Consider the following 16,488-nt stretch of genomic DNA (forward strand, 5'->3'; position numbering starts at 1 on the left):
GGCGCGGGAGCACCCCGCTTCCAGTCCCCCCACCCCGGCGGGGGATAAAGTATGAGTTCGGTTGCGCATTGTGGACTGCGAGGGCCGTGAGGAGCGCGAGTGGGGGGCAAAAAAAATGATAAAAAGAAGAAAATGAGGGGGAAAAAAGAAGCGCGCCCAACGTGGGGCTCGAACCCACGACCCTGGGATTAAGAGTCCCATGCTCTACCGACTGAGCTAGCCGGGCACCACGGGAGCGTTTTTTTCCTCCGCGGTACTCGGCAGCGCCCCCCCGGCCCGTTCCCCGGCGCGGCCGCCAGGGGTCGAGGCGTTAGGGCCGCGCTGCGCCCAGAAGTGCCGATGTCTGAGCGCGACCTCGGCGCTCGGGAAGCCTCAGCTGGAGGCCCCCGCCCGGCTCCGGCAGCCCTGGCCGGCCAGCGGGAACTAGGGCGGGCTCCGCTCTGCACAGGAGCAGAATCACAGGATCGCTACGGTTGGAAAAGACCTGTAAGATCATCAAGTCCAACCATCACCCCAACCCCCCCATGCCCACTAAACCATGTCCCGCAGTGCCACGGCCACATGTTCCTTGAACACCTCCAGCGATGGTGACTCCACCACCTCCCTGGGCAGCCTCTGCCAGTGCTTCACCGCTCTCTCAGGAAAGACATTTTTCCTAATATCCAGCCTGAACCTCCCCTGGCACAACCTGAGGCTGTTTCCTCTTGTCCTGTCACTTGTCACTTGGGAGAAGACCCCTCCCCACAACCCCCTTTCAGGCAGTTGCAGAGAGCGATGAGGTCTCCCCTCAGCCTCCTCTTCTCCAGACTGAACACCCCCAGCTCCCTCAGCCGCTCCTCATCAGACTTGTGCTCCAGACCCCTCACCAGCTCCGTCGCCCTTCTCTGGACACACTCCAGCACCTCAATGTCCTTCTTGGAGTGAGGGGCCCAAAACTGAACACAGGATTCAAGGTGCGGCCTCACCAGCGCCGAGTACAGGGGCACGATCCCCTCCCTACTCCTGCTGCCACACCATTTCTGACACAGGCCAGGATGCCGTTGGCCTTCTTGGCCACCTGGGCACACTGCTGGCTCATATCCAGCCGCTGTCGACCAACACCCCCAGGTCCTTTTCCACCAACAGCTTTCCAGCCACTCATCCCCAATCCTGTAGTGTTCCATGGGGTTGTTGTGACCCAAGTGCAGGACCCGGCGCTTGGCCTTGTTGAACCTCATACAACTGGCCTCAGCCCATCGATCCAGCCTGTCCAGATCCCTCTGCGGAGCCTTCCTGCCCTCTCCCCCCTGGCTCTTGCGGGGCGGGGCGGTGAGGTGCTGAGGGGACGCGGCGCAGAGGACAGCGGCTCCCCGCAGCCCGCCGCCGAGTTCCGTACCCGCCGTCGAAGCCCCCCAGCGCCGCGTTTCCCGCCCGTTCTACCCTGAAGAGAAGACCCGGGGGGACGCAGCACGGGGAGAGCCTCCGCCTGGGCTCCGCGCCGGGCAGCGGCAGCCTCGGGAAAGCCTCGGTTTTTCGTTTTTCCCCCGCAATTCGCGCAGCCCCGCGGCGGGAAGGCGCCGGCGGAGCCGCTCGCGGCGGCCGCGAGGGGGCGCCCTCGGGCCGCACCGGCGCCGGGAGGCGCGCGCGCGCGCGCTGCCCGGCCCGGCCCTGCCCGCGCCCTCCGCAGGCGCGGAGCCCCGCCCGCCCGCCCTCCCGCCGCGCCGCCGGCGTGCCCCGCCGCCGCCGGCCGCGCTGAGCCGCCCGGCTGCCCGCACCCATGCCGGCCCCGGCCGGCCTCCTGCTCCTCGCCGCCGCGCTGGCCGCGGGCGCGCAGGCGGGCGGAGGGACCGCGCGGACAGGTCCGCGGAGGGGAGCGCGGGGGGGCGCGGGGATGCGCGCGGGGGTGTCCGCGGGGCGCGGGGCTGCCCGCGGGGATCGTCTGCGGGGATGCCCGCCGGGCGCGGAGTCGCACGGGGAACGCCGCAGCCGGGCGGCCCGCTGCCCCCCCGCCGCTGCAGCCCCGCGCCGGGCTCGCCCCGCGGCCCCGGCGGGCCGGGCAGGGACGGGGCCCGGCGCCCCCCGGGCTCCCCCGGCTCCCCCCGGCTCCCCCGGCTCCCCCCGGCTCCCCCCGGGCTCTCCCCGGCGCCCCCGCGGCCGCAGCGCTGCGCACCCAGCTGGGGAAGCTGCGGGGCGCTCCGTGCCCGGGGGGTGCTTTGCCCCCCGAGATCCGCTGCGCGGCCTCCGAACACCCTTTCAAAACTGGGATTTGGGGTTTTTTCTTAGTTTTGGGATTTGGGTTTTTTTTTCCCCCGGCAGCGGTAATTAACCAGCGGGAACGTGTGCGTGGAAGCCGGCCCCGGCTCCAGAGCCCCGGAGCCGCACGGCCCCCCCTTACCCACCTCCATCCCTCCCCACCCTAACCCTGCCCTGAACCCTCTCCCACGGAAAACCCCAGCCCCTCACCCCCCGAGGCAGGAGGGGCCGCGTGGGGCCCCGTGCGCCCCACGGCCGTGGGGTTCCTGCCTTCCCCTGCTCCTTGCCGCCGCAGCGGACACCAGTTACCAGATCCAACTGGTATTTGGGTACGCGACCCCGCTGGGCTGCCTTGGGAGTTCAGCATCCAGCTCAAGGGGTGGGAGAGGAGGGGTGAGGAGCGCTGAAGCTAACCGCTGAACCCCTCTCTTCCCAGAGCCCGCTCTGCCGGACTCCAGCAGCGACATCGTTCATCCCGTCAAGGTTGACGAGAGCGGATCGTTCCTGTCCTATGATTTGTCCCACCGAGCGCTTCACCGAAGGTCTCCTTCCTCCAGGAGCAAGTTTCTCGCCTTCTATGAACTGCATTACCAAGGGCAAGCCCTGAAATTCAACCTGAGCCTCAACAGCAACCTCCTGGCGCCCGGGTTCGTCAGCGAGAGGCGATACGGGGGGATCGCTAACGCCAAGATCCACTCTCACGCGTACAACTCCTGCCATATGATCGGGGAGGTTCGGGGCCGGGCGCTGACGGGAGGTCTGGCCGCGCTCAGCACCTGTGATGGCCTGGTAAGTACGGAGATCTTTAATCAATGAGGAGATAGCAGAAGCTGCGTGAAATCCTTTTTTCTGCTGAAAGCAATAGCAAAACTCCTCCCGACCGCAGCAGAGTTGGGATCTCATCGCATAGGTTTGATGCGGCCGTGGATGAGCTGACCGTAAATTTCCCATGGATTCCAGTGGTTTGGGAACTCTCCGGGACTGTGTTTACTTGTTTGTGTCCAAATTCCCAAAGAGAGCAATTCTCATGTCGCCTCTGCCTTCTAGTACGTAAACGTAGGATTATGAGAAACACGTCTGAAAACTCGGTGTTCGGAGGCGGGAGGTGTTCATGATAACGCAGCTCAGGGATAGTGAAACTCCTTTATGTTTTGGGAACACCGCCGCTGCCTTATTCCACTGTAAATATTTTTGAAGGCGAGAGTGACCTGTAAGAGTGTAAGTTTTGCTGAAAGGCGAAGCGGCTTTCCCAAATCAGGCTCTTGTGTTGGCACTCAGCAGGGCAAATTCAGGACTTTAGCATAAACGCGCGTATCTGCGTCAGCTGGGTGCCAGCTCCCCGCAGCGCTTAAAACCTCCTGGGGGTCTGCAGATGCGCAGACCCCCATTCCCGAGGGGCCGGGGCATGACGGCGGCGCTGGGGTTCCCCGGAGGCGGTGGGTGTAGGGGGGGTGGTTCTCCTTCGCGGGGGCTGACCCTGGGAAAGCCCCCGTGTCCCCAGCACGGGCACAGGGCGGAGGGAGGGATCACCAGCAGCGCTCGTGCCCGGCGTCTCTGGGTTTGGAGGGCCGATAACTCCATCGGATCGTCGGTCTGCTGGCTGCCGCAGGTGGCTTCGTTCGGCGGGGGGCTGTGTTTGCATTTTAAGTTCCCTGTGTTTAAATAAAAGCAGTGCATGTCTGTACGCTGAGTTAGCCGGGTAGAGCGGGGTGGCTTTTAAACGGAAGGTCTGCAGAGGCCACCCAAACCTCTGCGCGTTGTCTGGAGGCGCGAGAGCGTGCCGCTGGGTTTCAGGGAGAGGAGCGCAGCGCACCGGCGTGCGCCCGGGAGCATCGCTGCTGCTCGCCGTCACCTGAAGCTGCAAGAAGAGAGCTCAGACCTTCCCGGCCGTGGCTGACGGCGGGGCGGGACTGGCGGGACGGGAGCTGGGCATGTCCTGGAAGGTGTTGGTTGCTCTTTCCCTGCTAAATTTAACAGCATCTGAGGGTACTTGGCACCCTGCACTTCGTGCAGCACCCCTGTCTCCAGCGGGATGAATGCTGCAGAAGATAGCCAGGCCCATCATTCGGATGAAAAATAGACCGACGCAGCTGGGAGGAGCCCACACCCTTTTGGTTCATTTTTCTGTGAAGGTGTGTGTGAGAGGAACACTGTCGGCTGCAGCGTACACAGAAGTAGAAAGTGTCGCGAGCGCTCCTGTGAACCTCTGTGTACGCATGGACAGCCCTGGTAATATATGATGGTTCTGGGAACGTTTGCGTGGCCTCATCCTGCCAGTGAGCTGAAATCTGCCATCAGACTTAGAAACCCAGTCCTGCCGTGTGAGTCAGGCAAAACCAAGCTGCTAGGAGTGAATGGGCTGAAGGGTGTTCACCCAGGTCGTTGGAAATACGTTCTGGTTAAGAGAATTAGACGTCTCTTTGTGACTTAACCACAGACAGGAGAGCAAAAAAAGAAGTTACTCGTTAAATAATTTGTCACCTGCATAACATGTCACCTGAAAACACCCATTTCATAGTGGCGGTTGGCGAACCCCATTGTTAAGGTCTGTAAAGCGTGTTGAAAATGAACAGTTTCATGCAAGTGCTACAGGTTAGTATTAATTTTTTAAGAAGCAGAAAAAATTGTTAGCTCACAAAAGGCGTTAGCACAACATTGCAAGAGGATCTGCAGCCCCTGAACTGCGAGTGGTGAGCAAAACTCAGCCTGAAGTTGCTTTAAACCTTCTCTACTCAGTCTTAGAATAACCGTGGCTTTTTGTTAGATGGATACTAAACCACGGAAAACTGCACTTAGCAATGTGCTGCATGTCTCATAATTATTATGGAAAGTAAAGCGTGTTTTGAGCTACTACTTCGTGACAGGGAATTACTCCCACGCCACTTGTAAGCACGGTTGGTGTTATAGGGTGTAAACAAGGAACGTACTGCTGGCGTGGGAAAGCACAGAGCTATAGGCTAGGGCAGCATATTACATTGATACATGTAATGTGGTGGTGATGCATTGTATTTCAAGCCCAGCTGCACTGAAAGCACTCTGCCATTCCCAGTTGTAAAGCACAGATGGGCCGTCCCAAAATTCCTCCTTGCGGCAGCCTCTCGTGTTGAACCGAACTGCATCAGCGCCTCGAAGGGCCGAGTTCCCCGGTACCGCCGTTGGCGCAGCCCCTGCTCCAGCGTTTGGTACCGGTGTAGCGCACAGTAATCGCACCTCGCTCGACGCCCTTGGCCAGCCTCTGAGATCCCTGGTGCCAGGACCAGGCTTCACCTTTCTTACAACACTACGATAAGGCTTTAAACTCTTCCCATCAGTGATTTTAAAATAAAATGGACTTGTAAGAGCTGGGTTCTGCCCTCCCTTGGGTAGTTTTGCTGGTGCAATTTCATCTTCTCCAAGGCTATTTCTCACTCTTCTTGCAGACCACGGTGAGGGAGCAGGAGACGGGGGTTAGGGGTGCTGGCACTGCTTACTGGGGTGAACTGGGACACACAAGGTGCAGAGGGATTAACCAGGTGTGTTTCAGAGAGAACCGGACCTTCCCACTGGTAGCAAATGCTACCGCAGACCCCACCGGAGATGCAATGTGGCCCCTGGGCAGATTTTAGTGGGGGCAGCGATCTCTGTGCCCTGCCTGGCTCGGAGTAACCTGCATCAGGAAACAGAGGAGGAATCGTATCTGTGGCCTCCTTCCCTTCCTTCCCCATCCCCATGGTGTTTACTCCTTGGCATTTTATGTTTGCAAGCAGTTAATTAGGGAGGAAGCTGTTCTCTCTTCCCCAGCACTGCACGGGCGGTGAGAAGGCATCACTAGTAGGCTCAGTCCTGTTGCGTCTTGTAAACGTTGGAAACAGTTGCAGAGGCATGTGTTGGTCTTCTCTGTTTGTCCCTGCCCTGTCCTGGGGTGTGAAAGGAGTAAACATGTCAGAGCAAAAGCGTGGTGAGCGGAGCTGAGTGTGAACGGGCTCCCGAGCAAGCGCAGGGCACCTCAGCCCGCTCCAGGCGCCGTCAGGCTGCTCTGGAGCAACCAGGAGCGGATGGAGTTGTCTTACGGCACAAAATACATTCACGCTCCTCACGGCAGCACCCCGACTGGCCGCAGACTCGGGAGCTCCCGTTCCTTGGGAAGAAGCTGCCTGTCCAAAGAGCTTCCCGTGCAGCGAATGCAGCTCTTTGTTCGTGAGGTGCATCACGGCGGCTGGGGAGTCCGTAACGACGTCTTGCAGCTGGGCTGGGTCGGGGGGGAGTAATTAACCAGAGAAAGTCTCAGGGTGTCATCTCCTGCTGAAGGAGAGGTGCCAATAACACATCCTCCCGGTGCTGCATGGAGGGGCCGTGCTCCTTGTCCCGGGACTGACTTTCTTCGGTTGGAGTTCCTGCCGTGATCAAGTGCCGCCACAGGTTCCTCTTCCCTGGAGGTTTTCTGGTCTTCGACCGCGGGAAGTCTGTACGCCGGCGGTTCACGGTGGTGCTGCGGAGGCAGTGCAAAAGGCCAGAAGCAACCGGCTGCAGCTGACGGGGATATCCTTGGGAAAACACCTCCGTTTGTGCAACCTTGACTCAAAACACGGGTGCTGCACTATGGTCAAAGCCGTCCTTGGGGCTGTCTGCCCGGACTCCCCAGGGCATCTCCGGGAAGGGCAGAGGGAGGCGGCCTGAGCGCAGCCCGAGGCTGTATGTGCGCCCGTTCCTGGCTCTCTGGAGAAGGCATTTCTCTGTCTCAGCATCCCTGCGGCCCCTGAGCTCCTCACTGTCAGACACCCGCTGGGTTCACCACCCATCTGCACTCTGTGAGGGGAGTTCTTTAGCTTTTTACTGTCTTAATGATCCCTCCATCCTGGCTTGATCTCTTTTGTCTGGGAGTTTAGAGCTCAAAATACCCATAAAAACAGTTTCTTTACAGAAGACCTGTTTCCACCTGGAAAACTTTGCAAGCCCTCTCCCGTTCCCAGGTTCTTCACTGCGAGTCTGTGTGAGATGCACATGGCTTCACGGTGACAACTTTGTCTCTCCCTGCCAGAAAGGCGTGTTTCGGCTCATGAACGAGGACTATTTCATCGAACCAGCGTCCACCAGCTTTCGGGAGGATGGAGCAGCGCAGCCCCACAGGGTGTACAAGCGCCAGGCGCCCGAGCATGGGGCAGAGCGAGGCAGGAGGCCACCGGCTCCGCGGGAAACCTGTGGCGTGCAAGGTATGGTCCCCTTTCTCTTGCATTTTGTCATGAGCCAGTAGCTCCTCCCGGGATTGCTATCTTTAGTTCTGTAAGTTTGAAGCACACGGTAGAAAGATAAAGGGAGCAGTGCCGATCCCTGGCCCCCTGCGTTGCCTCCGTGGACTCGTTAGTCTTAAACCCCGGCATTCGGCTCCCGTCTTAAGCTCCCAGCATCCATCAATGATGCCGATTGCTCTTAGTTTGAGTTTTACAAGTTGGGCTGGAGGTCCCTCTTGCCACGTAGACTGTCAAGAAAGAAAACTCTCGGACCAAAAAACAGGGAGGGGATGGAGCGCGGGCTGCGCAGCGTCCTGCTGAGGGCTGGCATTTGGCGCAGGAGGTGCGCGGTCAGCAGCGCCGCGATGCCGCTGGTGGGTGGGAGTCCGGCGGCCCGGAGCTGCTCGCTGGGGGACAGCCCCGTGGGCTCAGGGGTGCCCACGCAACCATTCCCACAAGCGGTTTTATTACGGGAAGGCTCGTTCAAATCACTAGTCAGGAGAGCTCACTTGCTGAGCACCGGGCGGTGGGTTTGTGGCATTAATGACTGGAGCCCACAAGTCCCGGGAGTCACTGCAGAGCACAGGGTTGGGTTTTTTCCTCCTGCCAATTTTTCTGTATTTGTTTCTGTTTCCCACATACACGACTCAATGCGTGCCGAATGTCAAGCCTCTAGCTGCCATCTTTTCCTCCCGGCCCTGTTGCAGGCGACCCGTGATGTGGAGACCCGGTGTTTGTTTTCATTTCCTTGCGAACATCGGTTTCTGACCTGCCGGGGCATTGGGCTTTTGGAGCGAAGCCCGGTGGCTGCCCCGGCGGTCTCTCTGCTGTGGGGCAGAGAGTGCATGCCGGTTCCTTCTCCTCTGTCTAGAGAAGATGGGTTGGATAAACCTCCAAACCCAAAATTTCAAGTAATGAGGAATTCAGTGCATCCCTGGCAGCTCACGGGTGCTTTGCTCCTCATCTGCATCAGTGGAGCTGCATCTCCCAGGCAGTGCATCTTGTTTTGCGTATTTCCTAGAGCGCTCTGCTTTTGGAAACTGGGTTGGTTTTTTTTTCTATAATCCCGTTATCTTAAGGCATTCTTCTGTTAATCTAAATTAATTATTTAATGTACGGTAATAATCGTAATGGCTCCTTCTAGACTTTGAAGTCTATTCATTGTAAATGAATTCTCTGGGTGTAATATGGCCCATGTGTAATGCATGTGGATCTCTACTGCAGTCGGGGCTAGCAAAGTGGATGTGATGTGTATGCCCTGGAAGGCAAACCAAAAGTCTGTAGGATTTTAATTACTGCAAGCCTTTCATTTTGTACTGATGTATTGCCGCTTGTCTTTGCAAAACACCACACAGCCAGATGGTGTTAGGCTGTTAGGAGTTACTTAGCTTCTGTCAATACATAGTGCAGCCTGTGTGTACAGCTGGGCAGGGGTTTGAGAGGGATCGCAAAGGGAGAATGCCGTGCGAGCCCTCCCTGGGATGCCGGAGCCCTCGGCACCCATCCTCTCTGCAGTGCCTTCACGTCCTGGCTGGAAGCTTAGCAGCAAAGGACACAATGGAAACAAGCTCCAAGGAAGCGGCTGTGATTAAACTGTCACGGTCGTATTAGCAATTCGGCAAATTATCCAGATACTTGGGATTTTTCAGGCTGGGGGATAAAACACTCTTTCACAGCTAACGTACAGTATAGTCCATAAAATGTAAAAGTCCATTGTTAACAAAGTAAGGCTGAGCCCTTAGAAACTGGTCATAAAAGCAATTCCCACTGTGTGGGATGTGGTTTGTAAAGCCTTCACCCAGCTTGGGGCTGACCCTGACCTTGATCTTGGAGCAGCGTCACAGGAAAAGTCTCCGCATGAGAATTCCCAGTTGCTGGTGTGCGTGAGGAGCATCCGAGCTCTCCTTCACCTCCTGCCTCTTTTCAGCCCAATGAATGCTCCCGTTGTTCCTCCCCGGGAAGGAGCAGAGTTCAGTCTCCATGTGGCCAAGGATATCTCTGTGCGGTCCTGCGATGTCTCGGTCTTGCCCAGGACACTGATGATCTTCGAGATTTGGCTCAAGGCATCAGACCAGCTTTGGGGGCGCAGAGTTTATCGTGTTGGGGAACTGTCTCTCCATGCAAAATACAGATTTCTGAGGATAACCAGAAACGTTGAGCCACCGGGGTTGTTTCTCAGTGGTACATGCTCAAGCATCACTGCAGGGTTGCCTGTAAATTCATACGTCAATACAAACCCGAAGCGCTCTGCTCTGGGAGGCTCTGTGTTCTTCATGGAATATTGCAAACCCTGTTCCAGTCAAAGAAATTACTTCAGATGCTTTATGGGTTTTTTTTCCTATCACACTAATGCTGCTGTGCAACAGACTGAGGTCAGAGTCTTCACCCCCCAGTGGTTTTTTGGAACATACAGCACAGCAAAATACACGTAGGTTATGGGTCTAAGTGTGGAGCCTCCTTCTCACCACCAAAAGGTTATTTCTTTGAATTAAAAAAAAAAAAAGGGCCTTGATGATATTTTACCAAAGTTGCAGACATTTTACAAAAAAAAAAAAAAGTTTTTTCCCCTTTAATCCCTCAGAATCTCAGGAAAGCCTGGAGAAGTCTGAGAAGCGGAGGGAAAGATGGGAACAGAAGCAGCACAGGAAGAGAAGAATAAAGCAGCGCTCCATCAGCAAGGAGAAGTGGGTGGAAACGCTGGTGGTGGCAGACACCAAGATGATAGAATACCATGGGAGTGAGAACATAGAGAAGTACGTGCTGACCGTGATGAACATGGTGAGTCCCGGTCCTCTCAACGGCAGAGCCGCCAGGTCCCCGGGGACGCGGCTATGAGACATAAAGACCGCTGGGCTTGCCAGGACTCATCCCTGGTGGGACCTCAGCAAACCTCTCACCAGACAGGCTGTTCCCACCCGCACGTTGGCTTTTCTGCATTGCTCAGTGCTCCGTGCGCCGCGGGAGGATGGGTTGGTGTGAGCGAGCCCGAGACCAAAATCTCCGTGCAGATGGGAGCAGCTCAGCCTGCCCTGGTTTCACCTTCCCCGTGGGCTCAAGCGCTGCTCCCTTCTCCTTCCCACTGTGGGGCTGGCCTCCCAGGGAGATACCCAGAGGGCAGGGCTGCCCCAGGGAAGGGAGGTGGTGGGTGCTGCCCAGGGTCGTGGCACCGCCGCCGCGGCTCTCCCCAGGCAGGCATGCAGGCAGCTTGGGCACGGGGACGGAGCTGAAGCTGAAACCACCCCGAAGCCTGCACGAGGGCCACCCACCGCCCTCTGCGTGGTAAGGAAACCTCCTCGCAGGAGGGGAGACCCGCAGGGACCTGGGAGCTCTGGCTCAGACTCCCTCCAACTCGGGGCTGGCCGTGCCCGCAGAGGGAGCGCTCCGGGGCAGCTGGCGTCGGAGCCGGTGCCGGCACTAGCCCGATTAGCAGGAGGGACGTGAACATCTTTCCTGGGAAGGTGCCACTGAGGACAGCGAAGGGAAGGAGCACCAGATTGTGGTGGTCTCTGCTGGGAATCTGGGGGGGGGCTGCTAGCACCGTAAAAGAAGCAGAGAAGTCAGCGTGAGTTGGTTTAGTCTGTTTACTCTCCTGCTGCCGTGGGAGCACCTATGTGCATGGCAGAAGAGGGCATTGGTTGACGGCCAGAAAAGAGGGTGGGATGGGGCAGAGGACCTCAGGTAACATCCCTGGATTTCTGGGGGTTGGTGAAGGTACCCAGAGAGCACAGGCTTCCTTTGAGATGCTAAACACATCTGTTAGGAGTGAAAGCAGAGGCGTTCCCTCCAGCCTTTCTGGTCGAGTTTCAATGTGCTACACAGATTATATCAATTTTAAATGGGTATCATCGCACGCTGAACACTTTAGTCCAGGTCTGCATCTGGTCGTCTCTTTCATTTTGGGGAATTCCCCGAGATGTTGTCAACAACCTCCAGTAGCTTCCCCTCGAGCTGACGTTCCCCTGCAGATGTACTTGCCAGCAGGGTTGTCACAGGGCAAGACCTTTTTCAGGCTTTATTTCTTTGGCTTTTGCGCGTTGCAGGTGGCGGGTCTGTTCCACCACGCCAGCATCGGGAACCCCATCAACATCGCGATAGTGCGACTCATCCTGCTGGAGGACGAAGAGGTAAACAGCAAACACGGTGACTCACCCTCCCGTCCTGGCAGCCAGGCTGGGATACGCTGGGAGCTGGCCTTGAAAGCCCGTAAGCTCTCTCTTGCGCTGTCTTCATGGCCAGGATGAATTTGTGTAAGATAAACGCAGGCGCCCGTGCCTTGCTTCCTCGTCGTCTGTGTGGGCTGCAGCCCTGGTAAAGCCAGGAGGATGGCATGCTCGGAGGAGCGGCAGAGCCTGATTCCTATAATAATTTGTGATAACTCAGCATCGCCGCCGGTAGCGGAGGGCTGTGAGTTGCGGGTTGTTTGTGCTCCCAGCTGCAGCGGTGGCTCCCAGGGAGCCTGACGCCGCTTGGACGGGCTCCCCAGCTGTGTTCTTCACCATCAGCCAGGACGGGATATTTTCCCGCAGTGTTTCTTAACCCCCATTACCAGATGATTTAATGTTTCGGTTGAAACACAGATGAAGAGAAAGCAGAAAAGGACTGTATTCCCACCCAGCCTACAACCTATAAATATGGAGCAATTCCATCTGGATGGCAGTTACTCCCAATTCCACTCTGATGTGTCTGAGATCAGACCCCTCCCCACTGCATCCTAAAAATCAAACAGATCCGGAAGCAATGTGACAGCAGACTTTTAATTATGTTGGCAGGAGGATCTGAAAATCTCCCACCACGCAGACAACACCTTGAAAAGCTTTTGCAAATGGCAGAAGAGCATCAACGTTAAAGGAGATTCCCATCCCCTGCATCACGACGTCGCAGTCCTGCTCACAAGGTATTGTGCCCGTGTGCTAGTTTTATGCTGTAGATGCTACGCCGGCAGCTAGAAACACGGCTGCAGGCAGCGGGGCAGGCAGGCAGCCAGAGGAACAGCTCAGTGGGAGCTGTTGAAATCTCACCCTCCATGCCTGAGCCCTGCCGGGACACCTGCACATAAGATAAGTAACATGAAATCTGAAGATAATCTGGTCCTAATGGCTGGAAGTGGTCTCAAATCTCAGGTTTAAACCTGGAGACATCTCCCAGTTGACTAGCAGTTGAGGTTTCCAAACCAGGTTTTCACCATGGCCCTATTGCCAAGCCCCGGAATGGCTGGATCCTCCCAGGAGATGTACACAGGGATTAACTCTCCTTTTTCCCTTGGAGGCTAATGCTGGGATTGGCAGAGGAGCCTCTGAGAAGGCCCCTGACCTCCCATGAAGCTCGCAGGAATTCATGCCGCTGGCCAAGTTTATATACCTTGCAGTCAAAACGTAGTTTGATGGTTTCAGGCTGCAGCAGCTTGGCTGTTGGCAGCGTTGTGGTGGTTTGTGTGATGATTCACAACCCACAACAGTTTTATCTTCTTTAGGAAGTTTGCTTTGTAGCAGAAATAAGGCATTTAAGGCCGTGTACTTCAATGGACTTGTTCTTCCTGGGTGGCTGGAGCTCCTCTGCCCTGAACCACAGCACCCCTGGGATGTGCTTCCCCATGCAATGTAGTAATTGCTTAATTATTCCCAGCATCAGCTTTATTTGTACAATGGAATAAACGTAGCCAGGCTGGCTAGCCGTTCCCATTAATCAGGCTTAATAATAAGCCAGGGATACCGGGAGAGTAAAGGGGAAAGGAAAGGTCGTAAATCTTTCCGTTGCGGAAAGACGTTGGATGTCTCCATTCGCGCTTCTGTTTGGCTGGTGTCCGCGTGTCTTCCTCCGTGGGCTGGGACGCGTCCCGTGCTCCTTGCCGTGCCTCGCGTTGGGTCCTGCCCCTGTCAAACCCCCTCTTTGCTCTGTGTCTGTGTGTTGGTTGTCTCCGTCGCCCAAGGAAGGACATCTGTGCAGCGATGAACAGACCCTGCGAGACCCTGGGCCTGTCCCACGTGGCGGGGATGTGCCAGCCCCACAGGAGCTGCAACATCAACGAGGACACGGGACTGCCCCTGGCCTTCACCGTGGCCCATGAGCTCGGACACAGGTACCATCGGCTTCCTCCTCCTCTCCTCTGACCTCTGTCCTCTGCGCCGCTCAGTCAGGGCTTGAGAAGGCAGGGGTGGAAGTTGGGAGAAGATTGCCAAGCGGTTCCTCACTGGTGCACCCTTCCTCTGCTTCCGAGGGAGCCTACCCTGGGAGTTCTGTTTCAGAGTTAAGTTTTTGGTTGCCCCAGGTTCAGTGAAAATCACGTAATCCAAGGCAACCTGGACAAATTGCATTTGTGCCTTATCCTGCGTTGCTGATGCTGAAGGTTTTGGAGAAGAGGGTTACCAATTAAGAAGTTTTAAAATAGGGTCTGCCCGTAGAATCAGAGACAGAATTTTGCTTGCCCTAATTTCAATTAAATTTTGACAAGACCACTTGAACGTTATCGTTCATAATAGATATCTTTGCACGGTAAAAACACATACCCAGTAAGTTTAATGAACTTGATCTTGTTCAGTAGTCTCATTGCCTTTTTCTTGGCTGAGTTTCCAGTAAGAAAGCTAAAATAAAAGCATGGGACCAAGTTCAGGGCAGTGTCCCTGGTACCACTAAAATGTCCCACACGGCCAGATCCCCCGGTGCCTGTTAATGACCGAGTCCCAGGGGAGCTGGGACGGTTTGCGATGTCCGGCGTCGCGTGTCGTTGTGCTGGAAAGCAGAGAGGCTGCGCGGTTGTAGCGGCGTGCGGCTCACCTCTCCTTTGTGGGACTGTGCTCTTACACAGTTTTGGGATTCAGCATGATGGAAGCAGCAATGACTGTGAGCCAGTTGGGAAAAGACCTTTCATCATGTCTCCACAGCTCCTGTATGACACGTCCCCACTCACCTGGTCTCGCTGCAGCCGGGAGTACATCACACGATTCCTCGAGTAAGTCCTCCCTTCCTCTTCTTCCTCGCTCACGGGGTGCAGGGGGTGGCTCGGGGCTTGGGTCTGCAGCCGGGACTGAGCCGGCCGGTCGCGCTCAGAAGTCAGCCCCCGGGCACCTCGGGATGCTTTTATCTCCCTCTCCATCCTTGCTGCGAAGGATGGGGGTTTGAACACAAAAGCAGCACGAGCGTTTGGGCGGTGGCACAGGGGTTGTGGCTTGAACAAATAAAGCCGGAGTGGTTTTCTTCGATGCTCTGTGCAGTTTTCTTCGGTGCTCTGCACGGGGCAGATGATGTTTGCCTGTAGGCAGGAGGCATCACGTGAGGAAATGAGACCGAGCCACATTCTTCCGTGCGTTTGTTTATTTTTAGCACCCCGTGGCTGATTTTTCAGCCTGTTGTTATTAAGTTCCTAGGAACACGGCCCAGGGATTTACGTTTGTCAGCCAGTGGCTTGCACTGGAGAAACATTTTCCTTCCTTGCTACGGGAAGGTTAGAAAACAGGGAGGGCACCGGCAAGAAACGGCGACGGGGAGAGCTGGGCCAGGGACTGGCAATTACGTGGCAGGGAGGCTGCCTGGGGCCAAGCCCCCGTTTCTAAATCCCAGCCGGGAACGCGTGGGCTTGGCCCCCACGCAGGGTGAATTATTGTTGATTTATGGCTTTCGGTGGGATGGAGCTTTCTGGTATCCACAGCGTTCTTGGCCCTCTGCTTTTAACCTTCACTTTTGGATTAAGAATTTCCTGCTTGCAATGACCTTGGGCCGCTACGAGCTGCGACGGGGAAGAAACAGAGCAGCTGGATGCTTCTCCAGTTGGGTTTTGGCCTCTTTGCTCCCCCCAGAAGGGGCAGCTCTTCCTTAAGAGCGGAGCAGAGCCCCGCAGGCGTCTTTTGCCGGCTGCGACATCCCCCAGGCGAGGGACAGGCCCGTTGCCAGCACAGACATGAGTGCGTTGTAATACGATGTTGGCAGGAGAACGGGAAGGACTGAGCCAGAAAATGAGACCCTGCTGACCTGGGGTTGCTGGATGTGCTTGGAACAGACCTCGCGTTTGGGGGGGGAAAAAAAAAAAGCACTCTCAGATGATGATTATTATTTTACAAGCGCTGCCGAATGTTTAAGCATCTGAAAACGATTCGACAGCAGCATGGCCCCGGTGCTGCGGGTCAGGCCCTGGGTGCAGCCGGGGCTGGGCCACCCTCTTGGCCAGGCTGTGGGTTGGGGTCCGCTCGGACACCCAGGGGCGATGGCAGAGGTCACCTCCCTGCTGTGGCGGTGCTGTGCCCCAAGGAACCAGCATCCCTCCTTCAGGCTAATGAGGGAGACCAGCGCAGGGCGGGTGGTGATGCTCCCGGAGGGACCGCTCCAGACGCGGGCATCTCGTCAGCCCCGGGTAGTGCCGGCACTTCCCAGACGAGCCCTTTTTGGTGTTCTGTGATTTTCCTCTCTAACCCTCAGAGGAGTCAGAAGATGCAGTGCGGCTCTTTGCAATCCACCCCTCACCATGACCTTTCCCAGCCCGGCTGGTGGAATGCCCTTGTAAAACGGCGTCCGGTATCTCCTGGATGCCCTGCCTGCCCCACGAGCACACGGCGGCATGGAGCAGCCTCCCTGCATCTCGGCAGCAGCCTTGGCCCAGCTGCGGGTTGTCTCGTCTCCCTTCAGTCTTTTCTCTAGATCAGACAACCAGTTCTTCAGCCTCATTGCACAGTGCTGGAGGTTGTCTTCCGTCATCCTCCCATGGGCTCCTTCCAGCCGATCCCCACCTTCCCGGAGCCTGGGGATGGCTGGTCTTCTCCAGCCCTGCCTGCTGCATCGCTCCGCTGCCGGTTCTGCCAGATCCCCTGTTTGTGCAGCTGATTCTTCCCAAGCTCCAATCCTTGCCTTTGTTTTTATTGAATTCCATCCTGACTTTTTGGACCCTTCCTCCAGTTCTCTGAGAGCTTTTGGAATTTTAATCCTGTTCTCAAATGTATCTGCAGATCCTCCCAGCCTGCTCACATATGGGGATTTAATCATCATACCATCTACTCCATCACCCAGCTCGTTAATGAACAGACTGAAACAGGCAGATGCAGCGCAGACCCCTGTGCGTTTGTAC

At 56.6% G+C, this 16,488-nt stretch overlaps 1 protein-coding gene and 1 non-coding gene across 2 annotated transcripts in view; one reads left to right on the forward strand and one right to left on the reverse strand.

Moving 5' to 3' along the window:
• Positions 1 to 153: 153 nt before the first annotated feature.
• On the reverse strand, positions 154 to 226 carry TRNAK-CUU (transfer RNA lysine (anticodon CUU)). Its single transcript has one exon. It is a non-coding gene; the product is annotated as a tRNA-Lys (tRNA).
• A 1,530-nt stretch (positions 227 to 1,756) lies between these two features.
• Positions 1,757 to 16,488, forward strand: part of ADAMTS7 (ADAM metallopeptidase with thrombospondin type 1 motif 7) — a 50,853-nt gene continuing 36,121 nt past the window's right edge. Inside the window, exons 1-8 of the mRNA XM_059823763.1 lie at positions 1,757 to 1,838; positions 2,669 to 3,021; positions 7,250 to 7,421; positions 10,021 to 10,217; positions 11,480 to 11,563; positions 12,209 to 12,333; positions 13,366 to 13,515; positions 14,242 to 14,385. Of these exons, the coding sequence (XP_059679746.1) occupies positions 1,757 to 1,838; positions 2,669 to 3,021; positions 7,250 to 7,421; positions 10,021 to 10,217; positions 11,480 to 11,563; positions 12,209 to 12,333; positions 13,366 to 13,515; positions 14,242 to 14,385 (1,307 nt within the window). The remainder of the gene's footprint in view (positions 1,839 to 2,668; positions 3,022 to 7,249; positions 7,422 to 10,020; positions 10,218 to 11,479; positions 11,564 to 12,208; positions 12,334 to 13,365; positions 13,516 to 14,241; positions 14,386 to 16,488) is intronic.

Source organism: Gavia stellata, chromosome 13 (assembly GCF_030936135.1).
Source record: "Gavia stellata isolate bGavSte3 chromosome 13, bGavSte3.hap2, whole genome shotgun sequence".
Taxonomy (NCBI): domain Eukaryota; kingdom Metazoa; phylum Chordata; class Aves; order Gaviiformes; family Gaviidae; genus Gavia; species Gavia stellata.